A 25,108-nucleotide genomic window follows, 5' to 3' on the forward strand; every position below is an offset into this window, starting at 1 on the left:
AGAGCTGATTACCAGACATTTCAAGTCTAAACTAAGCAAACCAGCTGCAGGCTGTAGCTTCATGATATGAGAAAGATGTCTTATAGAACTCTTGGCAAGAAAGTGTTTTACCGAAAAGTCTGACTATTCATTTAACAAGAAATGATTTACTTGATTTACTGAGATCAAAATAATTGTTAGACACTAGAGCTGTAAAGGATTTGATAAGACATATGGGAAAACATGGAGAAACATGCAGTGGATGCATTTGAAACATTCTTCCTTACCCGACTAAGATGATCATCATGAAGTGCTGCTTTAAAAAGGCTCTGTAGCAAAGCCAGCTGCCCCTACAGAAACAATGTCAGAGGGAATAAAATTACATTTTATACAACATAAAAAAACACTCATCAGCATAGACAGCCACAGTGGGAATTAAACCTCTTTCAGGAGGGAGTTACACTGTCACGCTTTGCTTATTGAGCCATAAATGATTGCAATTAGCATTGGAGCATGACATTGTCTTTGAACTGACAGACTGTACTATGCTACTACATTTTTATGACATTCTATACTATGGCTTTTATTACATTTTTATCGCATGTTGTCCAACGACTTTTTTACTTTTGACTTATTTATACTGGCATACTATACTTATAACGTGACTTTTTTCTAAATGCTCTACTATTATTATTTTTTTCAGGCTATACTATGACTTTTTCATCACTTTTTTATTATCACTATGACTTGATTCAACGTGCTATATTCTGACTTTTTATGACTCATTTGACATGCTATAAATCATGATACACATTTTATGAAATCTAATATGCCTTTTTATACTATGACAGGTTTCAAATCAACTGAACTATGGTGGACAGATTCAGCAACTGCAGTTTCCTCGAGACCTGACCGGGTCGCAACACACACACACACCATTCCTAAGACAGCGAGACAACGGCTTCTCTTTCTCCATAGGCTGAGGAGGTTCAACCTGGACTCTCTGCAACTTCTACAGGTGCACCATTGAGAATATTCAGACCGGCAGCATCACCATTGGGGACAGAGCATGGAGAAAACTGCTCAGCACATCACCAGGTTGGGGTTGCCCTCCATGGAGGACCTCTACACCCAGCGATTCATTACGCATACATCTCTGCTACATTTTTGTTTTATCACAGTTTGTCATTGTGCTATGACTGTTCTTTATCTTAAATGTGGTATATGTTATCCCTATATTTTAACTTTGTGCAATATTTGGTCTTAGATTCCTTTTTTACTTGCATTATTTCCTTCTTTTATACATATTGAGTGAGCATAGTTGGAGGGAGCCTGAGATCCAAGATAATCATTGCCAAAGACTGCTTCTTTGTATTTGTTGTGCTCATGTCAATAAAGAACTTGAAAATGTCAAGGACCTGACCGGCTCACAACACACAGACACCATTACTAAGACAGCGGCTCTTCTTCCTCTGTAGGCTGAGGAGGTTCAACCTGGACTCTCTGCAACTTCTACAGGTGCACTATTGAGAGTATTCGGACTGGCAGCATCACCACCCAGTATGGCAGTTGCACAGACATTAGTGGGGGTTGTGAAAATTTCTCAGCACATCACCAGGTTGGAGTTGCTCTGCATGGAGTACTACCATAGCCAGATGTAGAAAGAACGCAATCAGAAATATCAAGGACCAGAATCAACACATTCACAACTGTCCTACCTGCTGCTGTCAAGCAGCAAAAAAAATTATTTTCTTTTGTGAGAATTGTTGGAGGGAGCCTGAGATCCAAGATTATCATCGCCAACGACTGCTTTGTATTTGTTGTACTCATGACAATAAAGAACTAAAACACATTTGACTTATTTTATTGCTATACTATGTATTTTTTTTGGACATGCTGTACTATGATTTCTTTGGACGTTCTACATTATATTTTTTATGAATTCTTTCGACATGCTATAGTATGACTATTTTCAACAAGATATACTATGACTGCTTCCGACATGCTATACTATGAATTTTTTAAACGTGCTATACTATGAATTTTTATGACTTTTTTCGACAGGCTATACTATGACTTTTTTATGATTTTTCGACAGGCTATACTATGACTTTTTAATACATTTTTTCGACAGGCTATACTATGAATTTTTTTTTTTCGACAGGCTATACTATGACTTTTTTCGACAGGCTATACTATGACTTAATACATTTTTTCGACATGCTATACTATGAATTTTTTATGACTTTTTTTCGACAGGCTATACTATGACTTTTTAATACATTTTTTCGACATGCTATACTATTAATTTTTCATGACTTTTTTCGACAGGCTATACTATGACTTTTTAATACATTTTTTCGACAGGCTATACTTTTTATGATTTTTTATGACTTTTTTTCGACAGGCTATACTATGAATTTTTTATGACTTTTTTCGACAGGCTATACTATGACTTTTTTATGACTTTTTTCGACAGGCTATACTATGACTTTTTAATACATTTTTTTCGACAGGCTATAGACATTTTATGACTTTTCGACAGGCTATACTATGATTTTTTAATACATTTTTTCGACAGGCTATACTATGACTTTTTAGGCTATACTATTTTTTCGACAGGCTATACTATGAATTTTTATGACTTTTTTCGACAGGCTATACTATGACTTTTTTTGACTATGATTTTTTCGACAGGCTATACTATGATGACTTTTTTCGACATGCTATACTATGACTTTTTTCGACAGGCTATACTATGACTTTTTAATAAATTTTTTCGACAGGCTATACTATGAATTTTTTATGACTTTTTTCGACAGGCTATACTATGACTTTTAATACATTTTTTCGACATGCTATAGTATGATTCTTTTCTTTTCGACAGGCTATACTATGACTTTTTAATACATTTTTTCGACAGGCTATACTATGAATTTTTTATGACTTTTTTCGACAGGCTATACTATGACTTTTTAATACATTTTTTCGACATGCTACACTATGACTTTTTTCGACAGGCTATACTATGACTTTTTAATACATTTTTTCGACAGGCTATACTATGAATTTTTTATGACTATTTTTTCGACAGGCTATACTATGACTTTTTTATTACATTTTTTCGACAGGCTATACTATGACTTTTTTATGACTTTTTTCGACATGACTATTTTATGATAACATTTTTTCGACAGGCTATACTATGACTTTTTTTTATGCTATACTATGAATTTTTTATTTTTTCGACAGGCTATACTATGACTTTTAATACATTTTTTCGACATGCTATAGTATGATTCTTTTCGACAGGCTATACTATGAATTTTTTATGAATTTTTCGACAGGCTATACTATGAATTTTTTATGACTTTTTTCGACAGGCTATACTATGACTTTTTTCGACAGGCTATACTATGACTTTTTAATACATTTTTTCGACAGGCTATACTATGAATTTTTTATGATTTTTTTTCGACAGGCTATACTATGACTTTTTAATATGATTTTTTCGACAGGCTATACTATGAATTTTTTATGACTATTTTTTCGACAGGCTATACTATGACTTTTAAGGCTTTTATGACTTTTTATAGTATGATTTTTTCGACAGGCTATACTATGACTTTTTTATGACTTTTCGACAGGCTATACTATGACTTTTTTCGACAGGCTATATTATGACTTTTTAATAATTTTTTTCGACAGGCTATACTATGACTTTTTTATTTTTTCGACAGGCTATACTATAAATTTTTTCGACAGGCTATACTATGACTTTTTAATACATTTTTTCGACATGCTATACTATTAATTTTTCATGACTTTTTTCGACAGGCTATACTATGACTTTTTTTCGACATGCTATACTATGACTTTTTTCGACAGGCTATACTATGACTTTTTAATACATTTTTTCGACAGGCTATACTATGAATTTTTTATGACTTTTTTCGACAGGCTATACTATGACTTTTTAATACATTTTTTCGACAGGCTATACTATGAATTTTTTATGACTTTTTTCGACAGGCTATACTATGACTTTTTTCGACAGGCTATACTATGACTTTTTTTCGACAGGCTATACTATGACTATTTTTTCGACAGGCTATACTATGACTTTTTAATACATTTTTTCGACAGGCTATACTATGACTTTTTTTGATGACATTTTTTCGACAGGCTATACTATGACTTTTTTATGACTTTTTTCGACAGGCTATACTATGATTTTTTATGACATTTTTTCGACAGGCTATACTATGATTTTTTCGACAGGCTATACTATGACTTTTTTAATACTATTTTTTCGACAGGCTATACTATGAATTTTTTATGACTTTTTTCGACAGGCTATACTATGACTTTTTTTCGACAGGCTATACTATGAATTTTTTATGACTTTTTTCGACAGGCTATACTATGAATTTTTTAATACATTTTTTCGACATGCTATAGTATGATTTTTTCGACAGGCTATACTATGAATTTTTTAATTTTTTCGACAGGCTATACTATGACTTTTTAATACATTTTTTCGACAGGCTATACTATGACTTTTTTATGACTTTTTTTCGACAGGCTATACTATGAATTTTTTATGACTTTTTTTCGACAGGCTATACTATGACTTTTTTATGACTTTTTTCGACAGGCTACTATACTTTTTATGACATTTTTTCGACAGGCTATAATATGACTTTTTAATTTTTTCGACAGGCTATACTATGATTTTTTTTTATGACTTTTTTTTTTTCGACAGGCTATACTATGACTTTTTTCGACAGGCTATACTATGACTTTTTTCGACAGGCTATACTATGACTTTTTTATGACTATTTTTTCGACAGGCTATACTATGACTTTTTAATACTTTTTAATTTTTTTCGACAGGCTATACTATGACTTTTTTATGACTTTTTTCGACAGGCTATACTATGACTTTTTAATATGATTTTTTCGACAGGCTATACTATGACTTTTTTTTAATGACGACAGGCTATACTATGACTTTTTAATGACATTTTTTCGACAGGCTATACTATGACTTTTTTATGACTTTTTTCGACAGGCTATACTATGACTTTTTAATGACTTTTTTCGACAGGCTATACTATGACTTTTTTACGACAGGCTATACTATGACTTTTTTATTTTTCGACAGGCTATACTATGACTTTTTAATACTATGACTTTTTTTCGACATGCTATACTATTAATTTTTTATGACTATGACTTTTTTTTTTCGACAGGCTATACTATGAATTTTTTATGACTTTTTTCGACAGGCTATACTATGACTTTTTTATGACTTTTTTCGACAGGCTATACTATGATTTTTTATGACTTTTTTCGACAGGCTATACTATGACTTTTTACAGGCTATACTATGACTTTTTTTTTATGCTATACTATAATTTTTATGACTTTTTTCGACAGGCTATACTATGACTTTTTTTTTTATGACTTTTTTTTTTCGACAGGCTATACTATAATTTTTATGACTTTTTTCGACAGGCTATACTATGACTTTTTAATAAATTTTTTCGACAGGCTATACTATGAATTTTTTATGATTTTTTTCGACAGGCTATACTATGACTTTTTTATAACTTTTTTTTTTCGACAGGCTATACTATGACTTTTTTTTTATGACTTTTAATACATTTTTTCGACAGGCTATACTATGACTTTTTAATGATTTTTTCGACAGGCTATACTATGACTTTTTTATTTTTTCGACAGGCTATACTATGATTTTTTATGACTTTTTTCGACAGGCTATACTATGACTTTTTTAATACATTTTTTATGCTATGACTTTTTTATGATTTTTTCGACAGGCTATACTATGACTTTTTAATACTATGACATTTTTTCGACAGGCTATACTATGAATTTTTTATGACTTTTTTCGACAGGCTATACTATGACTTTTTTTACTTTTTTTTTTTTGACTTTTTTATGATTTTTCGACAGGCTATACTATGACTTTTTTTTTTCGACAGGCTATACTATGACTTTTTAATAAATTTTTTCGACAGGCTATACTATATTTTATGACTTTTTTCGACAGGCTATACTATGACTTTTAATACATTTTTTCGACAGTCTATACTATTAATTTTTTATGATTTTTTTCGACAGGCTATACTATGACTTTTTTATTTTTTTTTATGACTTTTTTTTCGACAGGCTATACTATGACTTTTTTATGATTTTTTCGACAGGCTATACTATGACTTTTTTCGACAGGCTATACTATGACTTTTTTCGACAGGCTATACTATGACTTTTTTATGACTTTTTTTCGACAGGCTATACTATGAATTTTTTTTTATGACTTTTTTTACATTTTTTCGACAGGCTATACTATGAATTTTTTATGACTTTTTTCGACAGGCTATACTATGACTTTTAATACATTTTTTCGACATGCTATAGTATGATTCTTTTCGACAGGCTATACTATGAATTTTTTATGAATTTTTCGACAGGCTATACTATGACTTTTTAATACATTTTTTCGACAGGCTATACTATGACTTTTTTATACATTTTTTCGACAGGCTATACTATGATTTTTTATTTTTTTCGACAGGCTATACTATGACTTTTTTTTATGACTTTTTTCGACAGGCTATACTATGACTTTTTAATACATTTTTTCAACAGGCTATACTATGAATTTTTATGACTTTTTTCGACAGGCTATACTATGACTTTTTTATGACTTTTTTCGACAGGCTATACTATGACTTTTTTCGACAGGCTATACTATGATTTTTTACTTTTTCGACAGGCTATACTATGACTTTTTTATGACTTTTTTCGACAGGCTATACTATACTATACTTTTTTTTATACTATGACTTTTTTATTTTTCGACAGGCTATACTATGACTTTTTAATGCATTTTTTCGACAGGCTATACTATGACTTTTTTCGACAGGCTATACTATGACTTTTTAATACATTTTTTCGACAGGCTATACTATGACTTTTTTTTTCGACAGGCTATACTATGACTTTTTAATAAATTTTTTTCGACAGGCTATACTATGACTTTTCGACAGGCTATACTATGACTTTTTTATGACTTTTTTCGACAGGCTATACTATGACTTTTTAATACATTTTTTCGACAGGCTATACTATACTTTTTTTAATTTTTTATGACTTTTTTCGACAGGCTATACTATGACTTTTTTATGACTTTTTTCGACAGGCTATACTATGACTTTTTAATGACTTTTTTCGACAGGCTATACTATGACTTTTTAATGACTTTTTTCGACAGGCTATACTATGAATAAATTTTTTTAATGACTTTTTTCGACAGGCTATACTATGACTTTTTTTTATGACTATGACTTTTTTCGACAGGCTATATACTATGATTTTTTCGACAGGCTATACTATGACTTTTTTATGACTTTTTTCGACAGGCTATACTATGACTTTTTTAATGAATTTTTTTTCGACAGGCTATACTATGACTTTTTTATGACTTTTTTCGACAGGCTATACTATGACTATTTTTTCGACATGCTATACTATGACTTTTTTATGACTTTTTTCGACAGGCTATACTATAATTTTTAATGACTTTTTTCGACAGGCTATACTATGACTTTTTAATACTATGATTTTTTCGACAGGCTATACTATGAATTTTTTATGACATTTTTTCGACATGCTATACTATGATTTTTTCGACAGGCTATACTATGAATTTTTTAATATTTTTTCGACAGGCTATACTATGACTTTTTAATACATTTTTTCGACAGGCTATACTATGAATTTTTTATGACTTTTTTCGACAGGCTATACTATGACTTTTTTATGACTTTTTTCGACAGGCTATACTATGATTTTTTATTTTTTCGACTATACTGATTTTATGACTTTTTTCGATGATACTATTTTTCGACAGGCTATACTATGACTTTTTTAATACATTTTTTCGACAGGCTATACTATGAATTTTTTATGACTTTTTTCGACAGGCTATACTATGACTTTTTTATGACTTTTTTCGACAGGCTATACTATGACTTTTTTATTTTTTCGACAGGCTATACTTTTTTCGACAGGCTATACTATGACTTTTTAATACATTTTTTCGAAAGGCTATACTATGAATTTTGCATGACTTTTTTCGACAGGCTATACTATGACTTTTAATACATTTTTTCGACATGCTATAGTATGATTCTTTTCGACAGGCTATATGATTTTTTATGACAGGCTATACTATGACTTTTTTATGACTTTTTTCGACAGGCTATACTATGACTTTTTTATGATTTTTTCGACAGGCTATACTATGACTATTATGACTTTTTTCGACAGGCTATATTATGACTTTTTAATACATTTTTTCGACATGCTATACTATGACTTTTTTCGACAGGCTATACTATGACTTTTTTTCGACAGGCTATACTATGACTTTTTAATACATTTTTTCGACAGGCTATACTATGAATTTTTTATGACTTTTTTCGACAGGCTATTATGACTTTTTTCGACAGGCTATACTATGACTTTTTTATTTTTTCGACATGCTATACTATGACTTTTTTCGACAGGCTATACTATGACTTTTTAATACATTTTTTCGACAGGCTATACTATGAATTTTTTATGACTTTTTTCGACAGGCTATACTATGACTTTTTAATACATTTTTTCGACATGCTATACTATTTTATGACTTTTTTATGAGGCTATACTATTTTTTTTTATGACTTTTTTCGACAGGCTATACTATGACTTTTTAATACATTTTTTCGACAGGCTATACTATGAATTTTTTATGACTTTTTTCGACAGGCTATACTATGACTTTTTAATACATTTTTTCGACTATACTATAGTATGATTCATTTTTTCGACAGGCTATACTATGAATTTTTTAATACATTTTTTCGACAGGCTATACTATGACTTTTTTAATACATTTTTTCGACAGGCTATACTATGACTTTTTAATACATTTTTTTCGACAGGCTATACTATGATTTTTTTTTTTTTTCGACAGGCTATACTATGACTTTTTTATGACTTTTTTCGACAGGCTATACTATGACTTTTTAATACATTTTTTCGACAGGCTATACTATGACTTTTTTGACTTTTTTCGACAGGCTATACTATGACTTTTTATGACTTTTTTCGACAGGCTATACTATGACTTTTTTCGACAGGCTATACTATGACTTTTTTATGACTTTTTTCGACAGGCTATACTATGACTTTTTTTTTTATGACTTTTTTTTTTCGACAGGCTATACTATGACTTTTTTATGACTTTTTTTTTTCGACAGGCTATACTATGAATTTTTAATGACTTTTTTCGACAGGCTATACTATGACTTTTTAATACATTTTTTCGACATGCTATACTATTAATTTTTATGATTTTTTTCGACAGGCTATACTATGACTTTTTTATGACTTTTTTTTCGACATACTATACTTTTTATGATTTTTTTTCGACAGGCTATACTATGAATTTTTTATGACTTTTTTCGACAGGCTATACTATGACTTTTTAATAAATTTTTTCGACAGGCTATACTATGAATTTTTTATGACTTTTTTCGACAGGCTATACTATGACTTTTTTCGACAGGCTATACTATGACTTTTTTCGACAGGCTATACTATGACTTTTTAATACATTTTTTCGACAGGCTATACTATGACTTTTTTTTTTGACTTTTTTCGACAGGCTATACTATGACTTTTTTCGACAGGCTATACTATGACTTTTTTCGACAGGCTGACTTTTTTTCGACAGGCTATACTATGAATTTTTTTTCGACAGGCTATACTATGACTTTTTTATGACTTTTTTCGACAGGCTATACTATGACTTTTTAATACATTTTTTCGACAGGCTATACTATGACTTTTTTCGACAGGCTATACTATGACTTTTTTATGACTTTTTTCGACAGGCTATACTATGACTTTTTAATAAATTTTTTCGACAGGCTATACTATGACTTTTTTATGACTTTTTTCGACAGGCTATACTATGACTTTTTAATAAATTTTTTCGACAGGCTATACTATGACTTTTTTCGACAGGCTATACAGGCTATACTATGACTTTTTAATGCATTTTTTCGACAGGCTATACTATGACTTTTTTCGACAGGCTATACTATGACTTTTTAATTTTCGACAGGCTATACTATGATTTTTTATGACTTTTTTTCGACAGGCTATACTATGACTTTTTTATGACTTTAGGCTATACTATGACAGGCTATACTATGATTTTTTAATACATTTTTTCGACAGGCTATACTATCAATTTTTTATGACTTTTTTCGACAGGCTATACTATGACTTTTTTATGACTTTTTTCGACAGGCTATACTATGACTTTTTAATACATTTTTTCGACATGCTATACTATTAATTTTTCATGACTTTTTTCGACAGGCTATACTATGACTTTTTTATGACTTTTCGACAGGCTATACTATGACTTTTTTATGACTTTTTTCGACAGGCTATACTATGACTTTTTTTTTTTTACTATGACTTTTTTCGACAGGCTATACTATGACTTTTTAATAAATTTTTTCGACATGCTATACTATGATTTTTTTAATGACTTTTTTCGACAGGCTATACTATGAATTTTTTATGATTTTTTCGACAGGCTATACTATGACTTTTTTATGACTTTTTTCGACAGGCTATACTATGACTTTTTAATACTTTTTTCGACAGGCTATACTATGAATTTTTTATGACTTTTTTCGACAGGCTATACTATGACTTTTTTCGACAGGCTATACTATGACTTTTTAATGACATTTTTTTCGACAGGCTATACTATGAATTTTTTATGACTATTTTTTCGACAGGCTATACTATGACTTTTTAATACATTTTTTCGACAGGCTATACTATACTTTTTTATGACTTTTTTCGACAGGCTATACTATGACTTTTTTATGACTTTTTTCGACAGGCTATACTATGACTTTTTTATGACATTTTTTATGACTATTTTTTCGACAGGCTATACTATGACAGGCTTTTTTTCGACAGGCTATACTATGACTTTTTTATGACTTTTTTCGACAGGCTATACTATGACTTTTTAATACATTTTTTCGACAGGCTATACTATGAATTTTTTATGACTTTTTTCGACAGGCTATACTATGACTTTTTTTTACATTTTTCGACAGGCTATACTTTTTATGATTTTTTTCGACAGGCTATACTATGACTTTTTAATACATTTTTTCGACAGGCTATACTATGAATTTTTATGACTTTTTTCGACAGGCTATACTATGACTTTTAACATTTTTTCGACATGCTATTTTTTCGACATGCTATACTATGATTCTTTTTTCGACAGGCTATACTATGAATTTTTTATGACTTTTTTCGACAGGCTATACTATGACTTTTTATAAATTTTTTCGACAGGCTATACTATGAATTTTTTCGACAGGCTATACTATGACTTTTTTTCGACAGGCTATACTATGACTTTTTTCGACAGGCTATACTATGACTTTTTAATACATTTTTTCGACAGGCTATACTATGAATTTTTTATGACTTTTTTCGACAGGCTATACTATCACTTTTTTATGACTTTTTTCAACAGGCTATACTATGACTTTTTTCGACAGACTATACTATGACTTTTTTATGACTTTTTTCGACAGGCTATACTATACTTTTTTATGACTTTTTTCGACAGGCTATACTATGACTTTTTTATGACTTTTTTCGACAGGCTATACTATGACTTTTTAATGAATTTTTTCGACAGGCTATACTATGACTTTTTTATGACTATACTTTTTTCGACAGGCTATACTATGACTTTTTTTATGATTTTTTATAAAATTTTTTCGACAGGCTATACTATGACTTTTTTCGACAGGCTATACTATGACTTTTTAATACATTTTTTCGAAAGGCTATACTATGACTTTTTTATGACTTTTTTCGACAGGCTATACTATGAGGCTATACTATGACTTTTTTATGATTTTTTCGACAAAATTTGACTTTTTAATACATTTTTTCGACAGGCTATACTATGACTTTTTTCGACAGGCTATACTATGACTTTTTTATGACTTTTTTCGACAGGCTATACTATGACTTTTTAATACATTTTTTCGACATGCTATACTATGACTTTTTTCATGACTTTTTTCGACAGGCTATACTATGACTTTTTAATACATTTTTTCGACAGGCTATACTATTAATTTTTTATGACTTTTTTCGACAGGCTATACTATGACTTTTTTATGACATTTTTTCGACAGGCTATACTATTAATTTTTAATGACTTTTTTCGACAGGCTATACTATGACTTTTTAATACATTTTTTCGACATGCTATACTATTAATTTTTATGACTTTTTTAGGCTATACTATGACTTTTTTATGACTTTTTTTCTATACTATTATGATTTTTTTCGACAGGCTATACTATGACTTTTTTTTTTATGACTTTTTTCGACAGGCTATACTATAATTTTTTAATGACTTTTTTCGACAGGCTATACTATGACTTTTTAATAAATTTTTTCGACATGCTATACTATTAATTTTTTATGACTTTTTTCGACAGGCTATACTATGACTTTTTTATGACTTTTTTCGACAGGCTATACTATGACTTTTTAATACATTTTTTCGACAGGCTATACTATGACTTTTTTATGACTTTTTAATTTTTTCGACAGGCTATACTATGAATTTTTTAATACATTTTTTCGACAGGCTATACTATGATTTTTTATGACTTTTTTCGACAGGCTATACTATGACTTTTTAATACATTTTTTCGACAGGCTATACTATGAATTTTTTATGACTTTTTTCGACAGGCTATACTATGACTTTTTAATACATTTTTTCGACAGGCTATACTATGACTTTTTTATGACTTTTTTCGACAGGCTATACTATGACTTTTTTATGAGGCTATACTATGACTTTTTTCGACAGGCTATACTATGACTTTTTTTCGACAGGCTATACTATGACTTTTTTATGACTTTTTTCGACAGGCTATACTATGACTTTTTTATGACTTTTTTCGACAGGCTATACTATGACTTTTTATGACTTTTTTCGACAGGCTATACTATGACTTTTTTATGAATTTTTTTTCGACAGGCTATACTATGACTTTTTTTGACTTTTTTCGACATGCTATACTATGACTTTTTTATGACTTTTTTCGACAGGCTATACTATGACTTTTTTATGACATTTTTTCGACAGGCTATACTATGATTTTTTAATATACTATGAATTTTTTATTTTTTCGACAGGCTATACTATGACTTTTTTATTACATTTTTTTTATGACTTTTTTCGACAGGCTATACTATGACTTTTTAATAAATTTTTTCGACAGGCTATACTATGACTTTTTTCGACAGGCTATACTATGACTTTTAATACATTTTTTCGACATGCTATAGTATGATTCTTTTCGACAGGCTATACTATGAATTTTTTATGACTTTTTTCGACAGGCTATACTATGAATTTTTTTCGACAGGCTATACTATGACTTTTTAATACATTTTTTTCGACAGGCTATACTATGAATTTTTTATGACTTTTTTCGACAGGCTATACTATGACATTTTTTCGACAGGCTATACTATGACTTTTTTTTTTCGACAGGCTATACTATGACTTTTTAATGACTTTTTTCGACACTAGGCTATACTATGACTTTTTTCGACAGGCTATACTATTTTTTTCGACAGGCTATACTATATGACTTTTTCGACAGGCTATACTATGACTTTTTTATGACTTTTTTCGACAGGCTATACTATGACTTTTTATGACTTTTTTTCGACAGGCTATACTATGACTTTTTTCGACAGGCTATACTATTAATTTTTCATGACTTTTTTTCGACATGCTATACTATGACTTTTTAATACATTTTTTCGACAGGCTATACTATGATTTTTTATGACTTTTTTCGACAGGCTATACTATGACTTTTTTTTTATGACTTTTTTCGACAGGCTATACTATGACTTTTTTATGACTTTTTTCGACAGGCTATACTATGACTTTTTTATACTATGACTTTTTTATGACTTTTTTCGACAGGCTATACTATGAATTTTTTATGACTTTTTTCGACAGGCTATACTATGACTTTTTAATAAATTTTTTCGACAGGCTATACTATGACTTTTTTCGACAGGCTATACTATGATTTTTTTTTTTCGACAGGCTATACTATGACTTTTTTATGACTTTTTTCGACAGGCTATACTATGACTTTTTAATACATTTTTTCGACAGGCTATACTATGAATTTTTTATGACTTTTTTCGACAGGCTATACTATGATTATTTTTCGACAGGCTATACTATGACTTTTTTCGACAGGCTATACTATGACTTTTTTAATACATTTTTTCGACAGGCTATACTATGAATTTTTTATGACTTTTTTCGACAGGCTATACTATGACTTTTTTATGACTTTTTTCGACAGGCTATACTATGACTTTTTTCGACAGGCTATACTATGACTTTTTTTTTTATGACTTTTTTTTTCGACAGGCTATACTATGAATTTTTTATGACTTTTTTCGACAGGCTATACTATGACTTTTTTATGACTTTTTTCGACAGGCTATACTATGACTTTTTAATAAATTTTTTCGACAGGCTATACTATGACTTTTTTCGACAGGCTATACTATTTTTCGACAGGCTATACTATGACTTTTTAATATTTTTTCGACAGGCTATACTATGACTTTTTTATGACTTTTTTCGACAGGCTATACTATGACTTTTTAATACATTTTTTCGACAGGCTATACTATGACTTTTTTTTCGACAGGCTATACTATGACTTTTTTATGACTTTTTTCGACAGGCTATACTATGACTTTTTAATACATTTTTTCGACATGCTATACTATTAATTTTTCATGACTTTTTTCGACAGTCTATACTATGACTTTTTTATGACTTTTTTCGACAGGCTATACTATGACTTTTTTATGACTTTTTTCGACAGGCTATACTATTAATTTTTTATGACTTTTTTCGACAGGCTATACTATGACTTTTTAATAAATTTTTTCGACATGCTATACTATTAATTTTTCATGACTTTTTTCGACAGGCTATACTATGACTTTTTTATGACTTTTTTCGACAGTCTATACTATGACTTTTTTTCGACATGCTATACTATGACTTTTTTATGACTTTTTTCGACAGGCTATACTATGATTTTTTATGACTTTTTTCGACAGGCTATACTATGACTTTTTAATAAATTTTTTCGACATGCTATACTATTAATTTTTCATGACTTTTTTCGACAGGCTATACTATGACTTTTTTATGACTTTTTTCGACAGGCTATACTATGACTTTTTAATACATTTTTTCGACAGGCTATACTATGAATTTTTTATGACTTTTTTCGACAGGCTATACTATGACTTTTTTTATACTATGACTTTTTTCGACAGGCTATACTATGACTTTTTAATAAATTTTTTCGACAGGCTATACTATGAATTTTTTATGACTTTTTTCGACAGGCTATACTATGACTTTTTAATACATTTTTTCGACAGGCTATACTATGAATTTTTTATGACTTTTTTCGACAGGCTATACTATGACTTTTTTATGACTTTTTTCGACAGGCTATACTATGACTTTTTTATGACTTTTTTCGACAGGCTATACTATCACTTTTTTATGACTTTTTTCGACAGGCTATACTATGACTTTTTTCGACAGGCTATACTATGACTTTTTTATGACTTTTTTCGACAGGCTATACTATGACTTTTTTAATCGAAAGGCTTTACTATGGCTTTACTATGACTTTTTTCGACAGGCTATACTATGACTTTTTAATACATTTTTTCGACAGGCTATACTATGAATTTTTTATGACTTTTTCGACAGACAGGCTATACTATGACTTTTTTATGACTTTTTTCGACAGGCTATACTATGACTTTTTAATAAATTTTTTCGACAGGCTATACTATGACTTTTTAATTTTTTCGACAGGCTATACTATACTTTTTTATGACTTTTTTCGACAGGCTATACTATGATAAATTTTTCGACAGGCTTTTATGACTTTTTTCGACAGGCTATACTATGAATTTTTTATGACTTTTTTCGACAGGCTATACTATGACTTTTTTTTTATGACTTTTTTCGACAGGCTATACTATGAATTTTTCATACTTTTTTGACTTATACTATGACTTTTTTTCGACAGGCTATACTATGACTTTTTTATGACTTTTTTCGACAGGCTATACTATGACTTTTTAATAAATTTTTTCGACAGGCTATACTATGACTTTTTTAATACATTTTTTTCGACATGCTATACTATGATTTTTTTCGACAGGCTATACTATGAATTTTTTATGACTTTTTTCGACAGGCTATACTATGACTTTTTTCGACAGGCTATACTATGACTTTTTTATGACTTTTTTCGACAGGCTATACTATTACTTTTTAATGAATTTTTTCGACAGGCTATACTATGAATTTTTTATGACTTTTTTCGACAGGCTATGACTTTTTTATGACTTTTTTCGACAGGCTATACTATGACTTTTTTTTATTTTTCGACAGGCTATACTATGACTTTTTAATACATTTTTTCGACAGGCTATACTATGAATTTTTTATGACTTTTTAATACATGACTTTTTTTTCGACAGGCTATACTATGAATTTTTTATGACTTTTTTCGACAGGCTATACTATGACTTTTAATACATTTTTTCGACATGCTATAGTATGATTCTTTTCGACAGGCTATACTATGACTTTTTTATGACTTTTTTTTTATGACTTTTTTCGACAGGCTATACTATGACTTTTTTTCGACAGGCTATACTATGACTTTTTTATGACTTTTTTCGACAGGCTATACTATGACTTTTTAATAAATTTTTTCGACAGGCTATACTATGACTTTTTTCGACAGGCTATACTATGACTTTTTAATACATTTTTTCGACAGGCTATACTATGAATTTTTTATGACTTTTTTCGACAGGCTATACTATGACTTTTTTTTTTTCGACAGGCTATACTATGAATTTTTTATGACTTTTTTCGACAGGCTATACTATGACTTTTTTTATATTTTTTTCGACATGCTATACTATGATTCATTTTTTTCGACATGCTATACTATGACTTTTTTATGACTTTTTTCGACAGGCTATACTATGACTTTTTTATGACTTTTTTCGACAGGCTATACTATGACTTTTTAATACATTTTTTCGACAGGCTATACTATGAATTTTTTATGACTTTTTTCGACAGGCTATACTATGACTTTTTTATGACTTTTTTCGACAGGCTATACTATGACTTTTTTATGACTTTTTTCGACAGGCTATACTATGACTTTTTTATGACTTTTTTCGACAGGCTATACTATGACTTTTTTCGACAGGCTATACTATGACTTTTTTATGACTTTTTTCGACAGGCTATACTATGACTTTTTAATTTTTTTCGACATGCTTACTATGACTTTTTTTTTTCGACAGGCTATACTATGATTTTTTTAATACATTTTTTCGACAGGCTATACTATGAATTTTTTATGACTTTTTTCGACAGGCTATACTATGACTTTTTAATACATTTTTTCGACAGGCTATACTATGAATTTTTTATGACTTTTTTCGACAGGCTATACTATGACTTTTTTAATACATTTTTTCGACATGCTATATTTTTATGACTTTTTTCGACAGGCTATACTATGAATTTTTTATGACTTTTTTCGACAGGCTATACTATGACTTTTTTATGACTTTTTTCGACAGGCTATACTATGACTTTTTAATACATTTTTTCGACATGCTATACTATTAATTTTTCATGACTTTTTTCGACAGGCTATACTATGACTTTTTTATGACTTTTTTCGACAGGCTATACTATGACTTTTTAATATGATTTTTTATACATGCTATACTTTTTTATGATTTTTTCGACAGGCTATACTATGACTTTTTAATACATTTTTTCGACAGGCTATACTATGAATTTTTCATGACTTTTTTCGACAGGCTATACTATGACTTTTTAATAAATTTTTTCGACAGGCTATACTATACTTTTTATGACATTTTTTCGACAGGCTATACTATGATTTTTTTTTCGAAAGGCTATACTATGACTTTTTTCGACAGGCTATACTATGACTTTTTAATAAATTTTTTCGACAGGCTATACTATGACTTTTTTCGACAGGCTATACTATGACTTTTTAATACATTTTTTCGACAGGCTATACTATGAATTTTTTATGACTTTTTTCGACAGGCTATACTATGACTTTTTTATGACATTTTTTCGACAGGCTATACTATGACTTTTTTATGACTTTTTTCGACAGGCTATACTATTAATTTTTTATGATGACTTTTTATTTTTTCGACAGGCTATACTATGACTTTTTAATAAATTTTTTCGAAAAGGCTATACTATGAATTTTTTTTCGACAGGCTATACTATGACTTTTTTCGACAGGCTATATTATGACTTTTTAATACATTTTTTCGACATGCTATACTATTAATTTTTTATGACTTTTTTCGACAGGCTATACTATGACTTTTTTTCGACATGCTATACTATGACTTTTTTCGACAGGCTATACTATGACTTTTTAATACATTTTTTCGACATGCTATACTATGAATTTTTTATGACATTTTTTCGACAGGCTATACTATGAATGACTTTTTTTTATTTATGACTTTTTTCGACAGGCTATACTATGACTTTTTTCGACAGGCTATATTATGACTTTTTTACATTTTTTCGACAGGCTATACTATGAATTTTTTATGACTTTTTTTCGACAGGCTATACTATGACTTTTTTATGACTTTTTTCGACATGCTATACTATGACTTTTTTCGACAGGCTATACTATGACTTTTTTTCGACAGGCTATACTATGAATTTTTTATGACTTTTTTCGACAGGCTATACTATGACTTTTAAATTTTTTCGACATTTTTTCGACATGCTATACTATGACTTTTTTATGACTTTTTTCGACAGGCTATACTATGACTTTTTAATACATTTTTTCGACAGGCTATACTATGACTTTTTAATACATTTTTTCGACAGGCTATACTATGACTTTTTTTCGACAGGCTATACTATGAATTTTTTATGACTTTTTTCGACAGGCTATACTATGACTTTTTTATGACTTTTTTTCGACAGGCTATACTATGACTTTTTTCGACAGGCTATACTATGACTTTTTTATGACTTTTTTCGACAGGCTATACTATGACTTTTTTCGACAGGCTATACTATGACTTTTTAATACATTTTTTCGAAAGGCTATACTATGAATTTTTTATGACTTTTTTCGACAGGCTATACTATGACTTTTAATACATTTTTTCGACAGGCTATACTATGACTTTTAATAAATTTTTTCGACATGCTATAGTATGATTCTTTTCGACAGGCTATACTATGAATTTTTTATGACTTTTTTCGACAGGCTATACTATGACTTTTTTATGACTTTTTTCGACAGGCTATACTATGACTTTTTTCGACAGGCTATATTATGACTTTTTAATACATTTTTTCGACATGCTATACTATGAATCTTTTATGACTTTTTTCGACAGGCTATACATTTTTTATGATATACTATAACATTTTGTGACATACTACACTGACTATTATGACATACTATACTTGTTATCATATTTTTATTCCTTTTTTTAATACAACTATTTAATGACTAACTAGGACAAACAATGCTATGACAGTCTTTACGACTGATGATTTTGTATATTGTGACATATTTTATGACATACTATACTATGACTTTTTACATGACATACAATACTATGATATTACCTAGGAAATACTTTACTATGACTTTTTGATTACATCTTTTTATGACATTTTACTAACATAGTATAGATTTTTGCATCCCCTCCTAATATGAGGGTAACTTACTCTGAATTTATCTCCCAGGAGCTTATGGGCGATCTCCTCTTCCTCATTACCAGTCCGGCTGCAGAAGTGGGAAAACAGCTTCTGCCAGTGTGCTTTGTTTTTGGCCTGTATGACATAACCAATAAAAATTAATAACAAATATGTATTATTTCATTTTTAGTATTCTGCATATGAAGGCAAAGTTGTCAAGATGACAAAGCAATGATCTTCAAGATGGTAAAAAGATGTAGAACAAAGGGGAACTGCAGAGGTTTTTGTGTTCATCACTACAAGCAACAGTTTTCCATTGCTTATATAAAGATATTGATTAGAGCAGCTCTAAAGATTTCAAATGAATATGTGCATCACATTATGTTTAGTGTGAGTCTCATGAAGCCTGACGTCCATGAGTGCTAAGTCTATTAAAAAAAGTCCTCTCAGCTTATCACCTTCCAAAAATAAATTTTTACATCCAGCTTTCTTTATAAGGACGTCCGTATTAGTCATGAAAAAGTTTATTTCAAGCAAGGTTTAACAACCCTTCAAAAAATGATGGGGAGTGGGCGATAAAAATCTAAATTACATGCCGTATGATAAGTCCTGTTCTGGAAAGGTGTTTGTATTGTGTTTATAATATGATTAGTACACGCCAGAATAAATTGAACCCCAAATTATTTATACCCAACAATTTAGGAGATAAAACTAATCAGAGACTCACTTGTTTGACAGCAGCTACCATTCTGGCCATAAGCATGATGCTGGAGGTCTCTGGGGGGTAATGCATACTCCTGAGGAGAAGATAAATCATCTTTGAGTGAAGTACATTTTTTTAATTGAAAATCAGTGCACTCAAAGAGGGTTTACAATGAAAATATGAATAAAACGCTCTCTCACCTCCATGTATCTTTGAGCTTGTTGATGGGATGGTCCGGATCGTCCTGGGAGGAACCCAGACACAGAACTCGATGGTACTGATCTGCTGCAGCTTGTCGACACTCGCTGCTACAGTACATCACCTACAGAGGAAGACAGTTTTTTACCGATCAAAAAAAAACAAACACTGAAAACGATCAAAAAATGTATGCAAATTATTTCATGAGACAGGTACGGAAATATTTAAGAAGTGCATTAAACACTTAATATACTTTGGACGTTTTCCCTGCCATACAGCCCAGGATACCCCAGATCTTCATCGCCTAGCAGCAACTATAGTGCGAGGTCACTTTAATCAGTAAATTGGTTGTAGTTTATAAATGGCCTCAGAAAAGTATTGTGATTTGCAGCTACAATAGCGGTGACTGGACAAACCTCCACATTTTCTGATTGTATTTTTCTCTACAGATTCTGTACAAAGAGTGCATTTTTCAAATCAATGGTTTTCAACGACTCCAAGGACGAATGTCTAGAGAGCATATCACCTCAATGCAGTGTCTATAGTAACTTTATTAATGAATAGGACATTGCTTTTTTTACCCACTATAAGTGTCTATATATCAGGAAAGACTAAATAAAATATTTTGCATGTTTGTTTATTTATTGGCAAGAATTTTCTGTACTGCTTTGGTAATAAATGTTTGTGATCTGTCATGCCAATAAAGCTTATTTAAAGTAGAGTAAGTATTGTATTCCCACAGAAAATAGACTAAATATGGGACATCTTATTGCTTTTTTAAAAATGGAGTTTATAGAGCTTCAAACAGAGCAAGTTATACTTGAGAAGGAATAAGGTATAACAATTTTACATGTTTAAATTTCTCTTAATTTCTCTTAGTTTAATTCTCTGCTTTTACTGCATTTGTTCTTTTTCATTTTATTTATTTAAGTGTTTGTTATTCTTATCCTAATTATTAGGGTTTAATTGTACTGTGTCTTTTTGAAGCACTTTGTAACTGTAGCCAATACTTAAGTTATTAATATAATTGGATATATTACTACTCACTTAAATTCAAAAAAACTTTCCTGCAGTTAAAATGTGTCTGTTTGTATGTGGCCTACACAGATATGTAATAATGCAGAAACAAAGAAACCACCAAGGATAAACAGTTGTCTGAGATTTCACTTTGGTAAATAAAAACATAATAAAGTGGCTTTCTGATCCATAGTACCAACACTGGCCTCTTAAATCGATCAGCTAGTGATGGCGCCAAACAGTCGGAAGAACAGCCGGCTTCAAATCAATATGTTTCTTGTGTTTACTGATCTGAACACTTTTTCAGAGTATTTTCTTCTTCCTCTGTGAGATACAAATGACAACCTTTACAGAAGCCATCATCAGTAAAATGTACATGTCCTGTTCTGACTGACCTGGCAGTGAGGGCAGGCCTGGTGCAGCTCTGGTCGAACACGGCAGAGCTCAGGGTGAGGAAGGCTGAGTCCAGGGATGCCGCTGAGTCTCCTCGCATTCTCCTCTGCGGTCTCCAGAGCACGTAAGCAGTACTCGCAGGCTACGAAAGAAAAACAGTGCAAGATTAGAGCAGATGAGCGGATCATCTTGGTTTAAGATATTAAAGTTTCATCCTAGATCAAACTCCTCCTAAAACCTAATTTAATCCAGTATTTGCAAAGTCTGGTAAACAAAAAAAAACATGTTTTTGTTGTCCCTGTTTGGACTGTCAATGTAGATTTCTGGATATAATTATGCAACATCAGCCTCATTACGTGTTATTTAAAGCAAGATGCAGTTCAAAAGTCCAGGATGTAGAGCTGCAACAATAGCCTGAATGCAAAGGCACATGCCCCATGTCTGTCGGCTCTCGAATGATGACAAAATCCCACAAACAAAAAAGAAAAAGTCTAGGAAGTAGCTCTCTGTACATGTAAATGTATCTTACACTCTGCAGAGAACATGATTGGCTACAACCGTTTCTTCCCATCTGCAGCTGACCTCAACACCAAGGCCCGGGACAACTCCCATTCCTCCCCATAGAGACATTACATTAACGCAAAGTCCCCACATCTTCTTTGGACATTTGGATAATAATCTCCATCCATAATTGACCATATTCTTTAGCCTCTATATAACTCTGAACAAACATTTCTTGAAAAATGTTGTGCACATTCCTGCAAAAAAATCTTTGCAGCTATTCGTTTTTTCAAACAGATTTATTGTATATATTTTTATGTCATTTTATTTATCCGTTTGACTGTTACTTACTTGCTTGCTTTGATCTTTTATTTTATCTACTCTGTTGATAATATATGCCTCACAGCAAGAGGGGTCAGGGTTCATTTCCCAGGCTAGACAGCCTTCTGTGTGGAGTTTGCATGTTCTCCCCGTGTCAGCGTGGGTTCAGCGCGGATCAATGAATGAATGAATGTTTATAAAATGCACCAAGGCAAATTCCATGAATGTAAGAAAACCTACTTGTCAATAAACCTGTTTCTGATTTAGGATGTCTAATATTTGCACAGCTGACCAGCACGTTGTTGTGTGTGTTAAAGTACAGTCGACATCTCACCTCTGTATTTATACAAAGCATTCCACTGGAACTGAGCGGAGACCAGAGGCCGCTCAAGAAAAATGGCGTCTCCCTTCTTGATGCTCTTTTTGGCAAAGAGACCCTTGCCCTGAAACGTGAAAAACAAACAAATATTACTGTTGTGCACCAATTTTTTCTTTGCTTCATTTAAACCCACCTACAGCTGAATCTCTTCCTCTGAAGTATCACAGATAGAAATGCACTAACAGATGTAGAACTTTACATTTCAACTCATTAGCACCTAGGCAGAGAAAACAAATCCTCACAGAAATATTATGTTTATTTGCTTTGCTCTTATCCTCATACTATCACAGGTTTAAAGGCTTTTTAATATTCCTTCGACCCTGTAAGAATATGCATTATGCATCGTTGAATGGATTTCTTAACAGCAGGAATTACAGTAAACAGCACTGAATAAATAATGTGATTTTGCACACCACCTGCTAAATTTCAATGCCACTGACATATAGATTGGTTTATGCTGATTTGAATCAGCTGCAAAACTACATTTCTCAAAACTACAAAAAAAAAAACATTAAAACTCAAGCTAAATTGAATGAAGTGGTTTCTTCCTGCTTGGTGAGCTCGCTGTTAACCCCTCACATCCATCAGGTCTGGGTACAAAGACACATGGAGTTACTTGCTCCATGCACACCACCCCACAACAAGTTTACTTTAGGAGCAACGTGGTGGCTGCAGCTCCTCATCCTGCACACTTTGGGTTGTAATGATCACAGTAAATATGGACACTATTGATATATCATCATCAGATCTGCTCAGAAATGGTTGCATGAACTCGTCCGGCTCCTCTAGGACTCAGGCAGCCCATCATGCTCTGCTCTGCCCGGCTGTGATGCGCACTGACAGCCGACATGCGTCCTCCACATCCCCGCATCAGGGCTGCTTTAAGCTCCAGATGTGTCTTTATATCTCCAGTGCATCCAACTCTAACCCCGCCTTACCTTAACATTGTTTATAAATCGAACATCCACGCAGCTGGAGGCTCTGCCGGCGTCCACGCAGAAGGAAAACATGTCATCCACGGGAGCAGCCATGTTTCCGTCGACCTTTTCCCTTTCACCCCTGTCCCACGCTGACGTCTTATCTCCGCATCGGCGCAGCAGCGACCTCTGGCGGTGAACCCGTGAACTGCAGGTCCCTCACGGCTCAACACTGGAAGCTATTTGATTTATTGTAGGTGAAGCTTCAGTGAAACTATTATGTGAGCTGAAATAGAAATAACAGAGTGCATTTATGATCACTAGCTCCTAAACTGTCAGAAATATATTTATGATATCCAATAAATATTAACAAATTACATTACATTACATTACAGTCATTTAGCAGACGCTTTTATCCAAAGCGACTTACAATAAGTGTATTCAACATAGGTATTCAAGAGAACTACTAGTCACCAGAAGTCATAAGTGCATCTCCTTTCTTAAACAAGCATCTTAAAGCATAAGCCAGAGCAAAAGTATAGTGCAGAGGCAAATTACTACGAAAACAATAATTGCAACAGACTAATACGAATATAATAAGTGCTACAAACTACTACGAATAGGGTAAGTGCAGTAAGTAACAA

General features: G+C 31.2%; 1 protein-coding gene across 1 annotated transcript in view; it reads right to left on the reverse strand.

The window, feature by feature from the left end:
* smyd5 (SMYD family member 5) overlaps positions 1 to 24,647 on the reverse strand; it is a 29,180-nt gene extending 4,533 nt beyond the window's left edge. The window contains exons 1-7 of the mRNA XM_054597563.1: positions 24,486 to 24,647; positions 23,503 to 23,611; positions 22,349 to 22,488; positions 20,939 to 21,060; positions 20,763 to 20,832; positions 20,066 to 20,170; positions 267 to 329 (exon numbers count right to left, since the gene is read on the reverse strand). Of these exons, the coding sequence (XP_054453538.1) occupies positions 267 to 329; positions 20,066 to 20,170; positions 20,763 to 20,832; positions 20,939 to 21,060; positions 22,349 to 22,488; positions 23,503 to 23,611; positions 24,486 to 24,578 (702 nt within the window). The 5' untranslated portion in view covers positions 24,579 to 24,647. The remainder of the gene's footprint in view (positions 1 to 266; positions 330 to 20,065; positions 20,171 to 20,762; positions 20,833 to 20,938; positions 21,061 to 22,348; positions 22,489 to 23,502; positions 23,612 to 24,485) is intronic.
* Positions 24,648 to 25,108: the final 461 nt, after the last annotated feature.

This window comes from Anoplopoma fimbria, chromosome 4 (assembly GCF_027596085.1).
Source record: "Anoplopoma fimbria isolate UVic2021 breed Golden Eagle Sablefish chromosome 4, Afim_UVic_2022, whole genome shotgun sequence".
Taxonomy (NCBI): Eukaryota; Metazoa; Chordata; class Actinopteri; order Perciformes; family Anoplopomatidae; genus Anoplopoma; species Anoplopoma fimbria.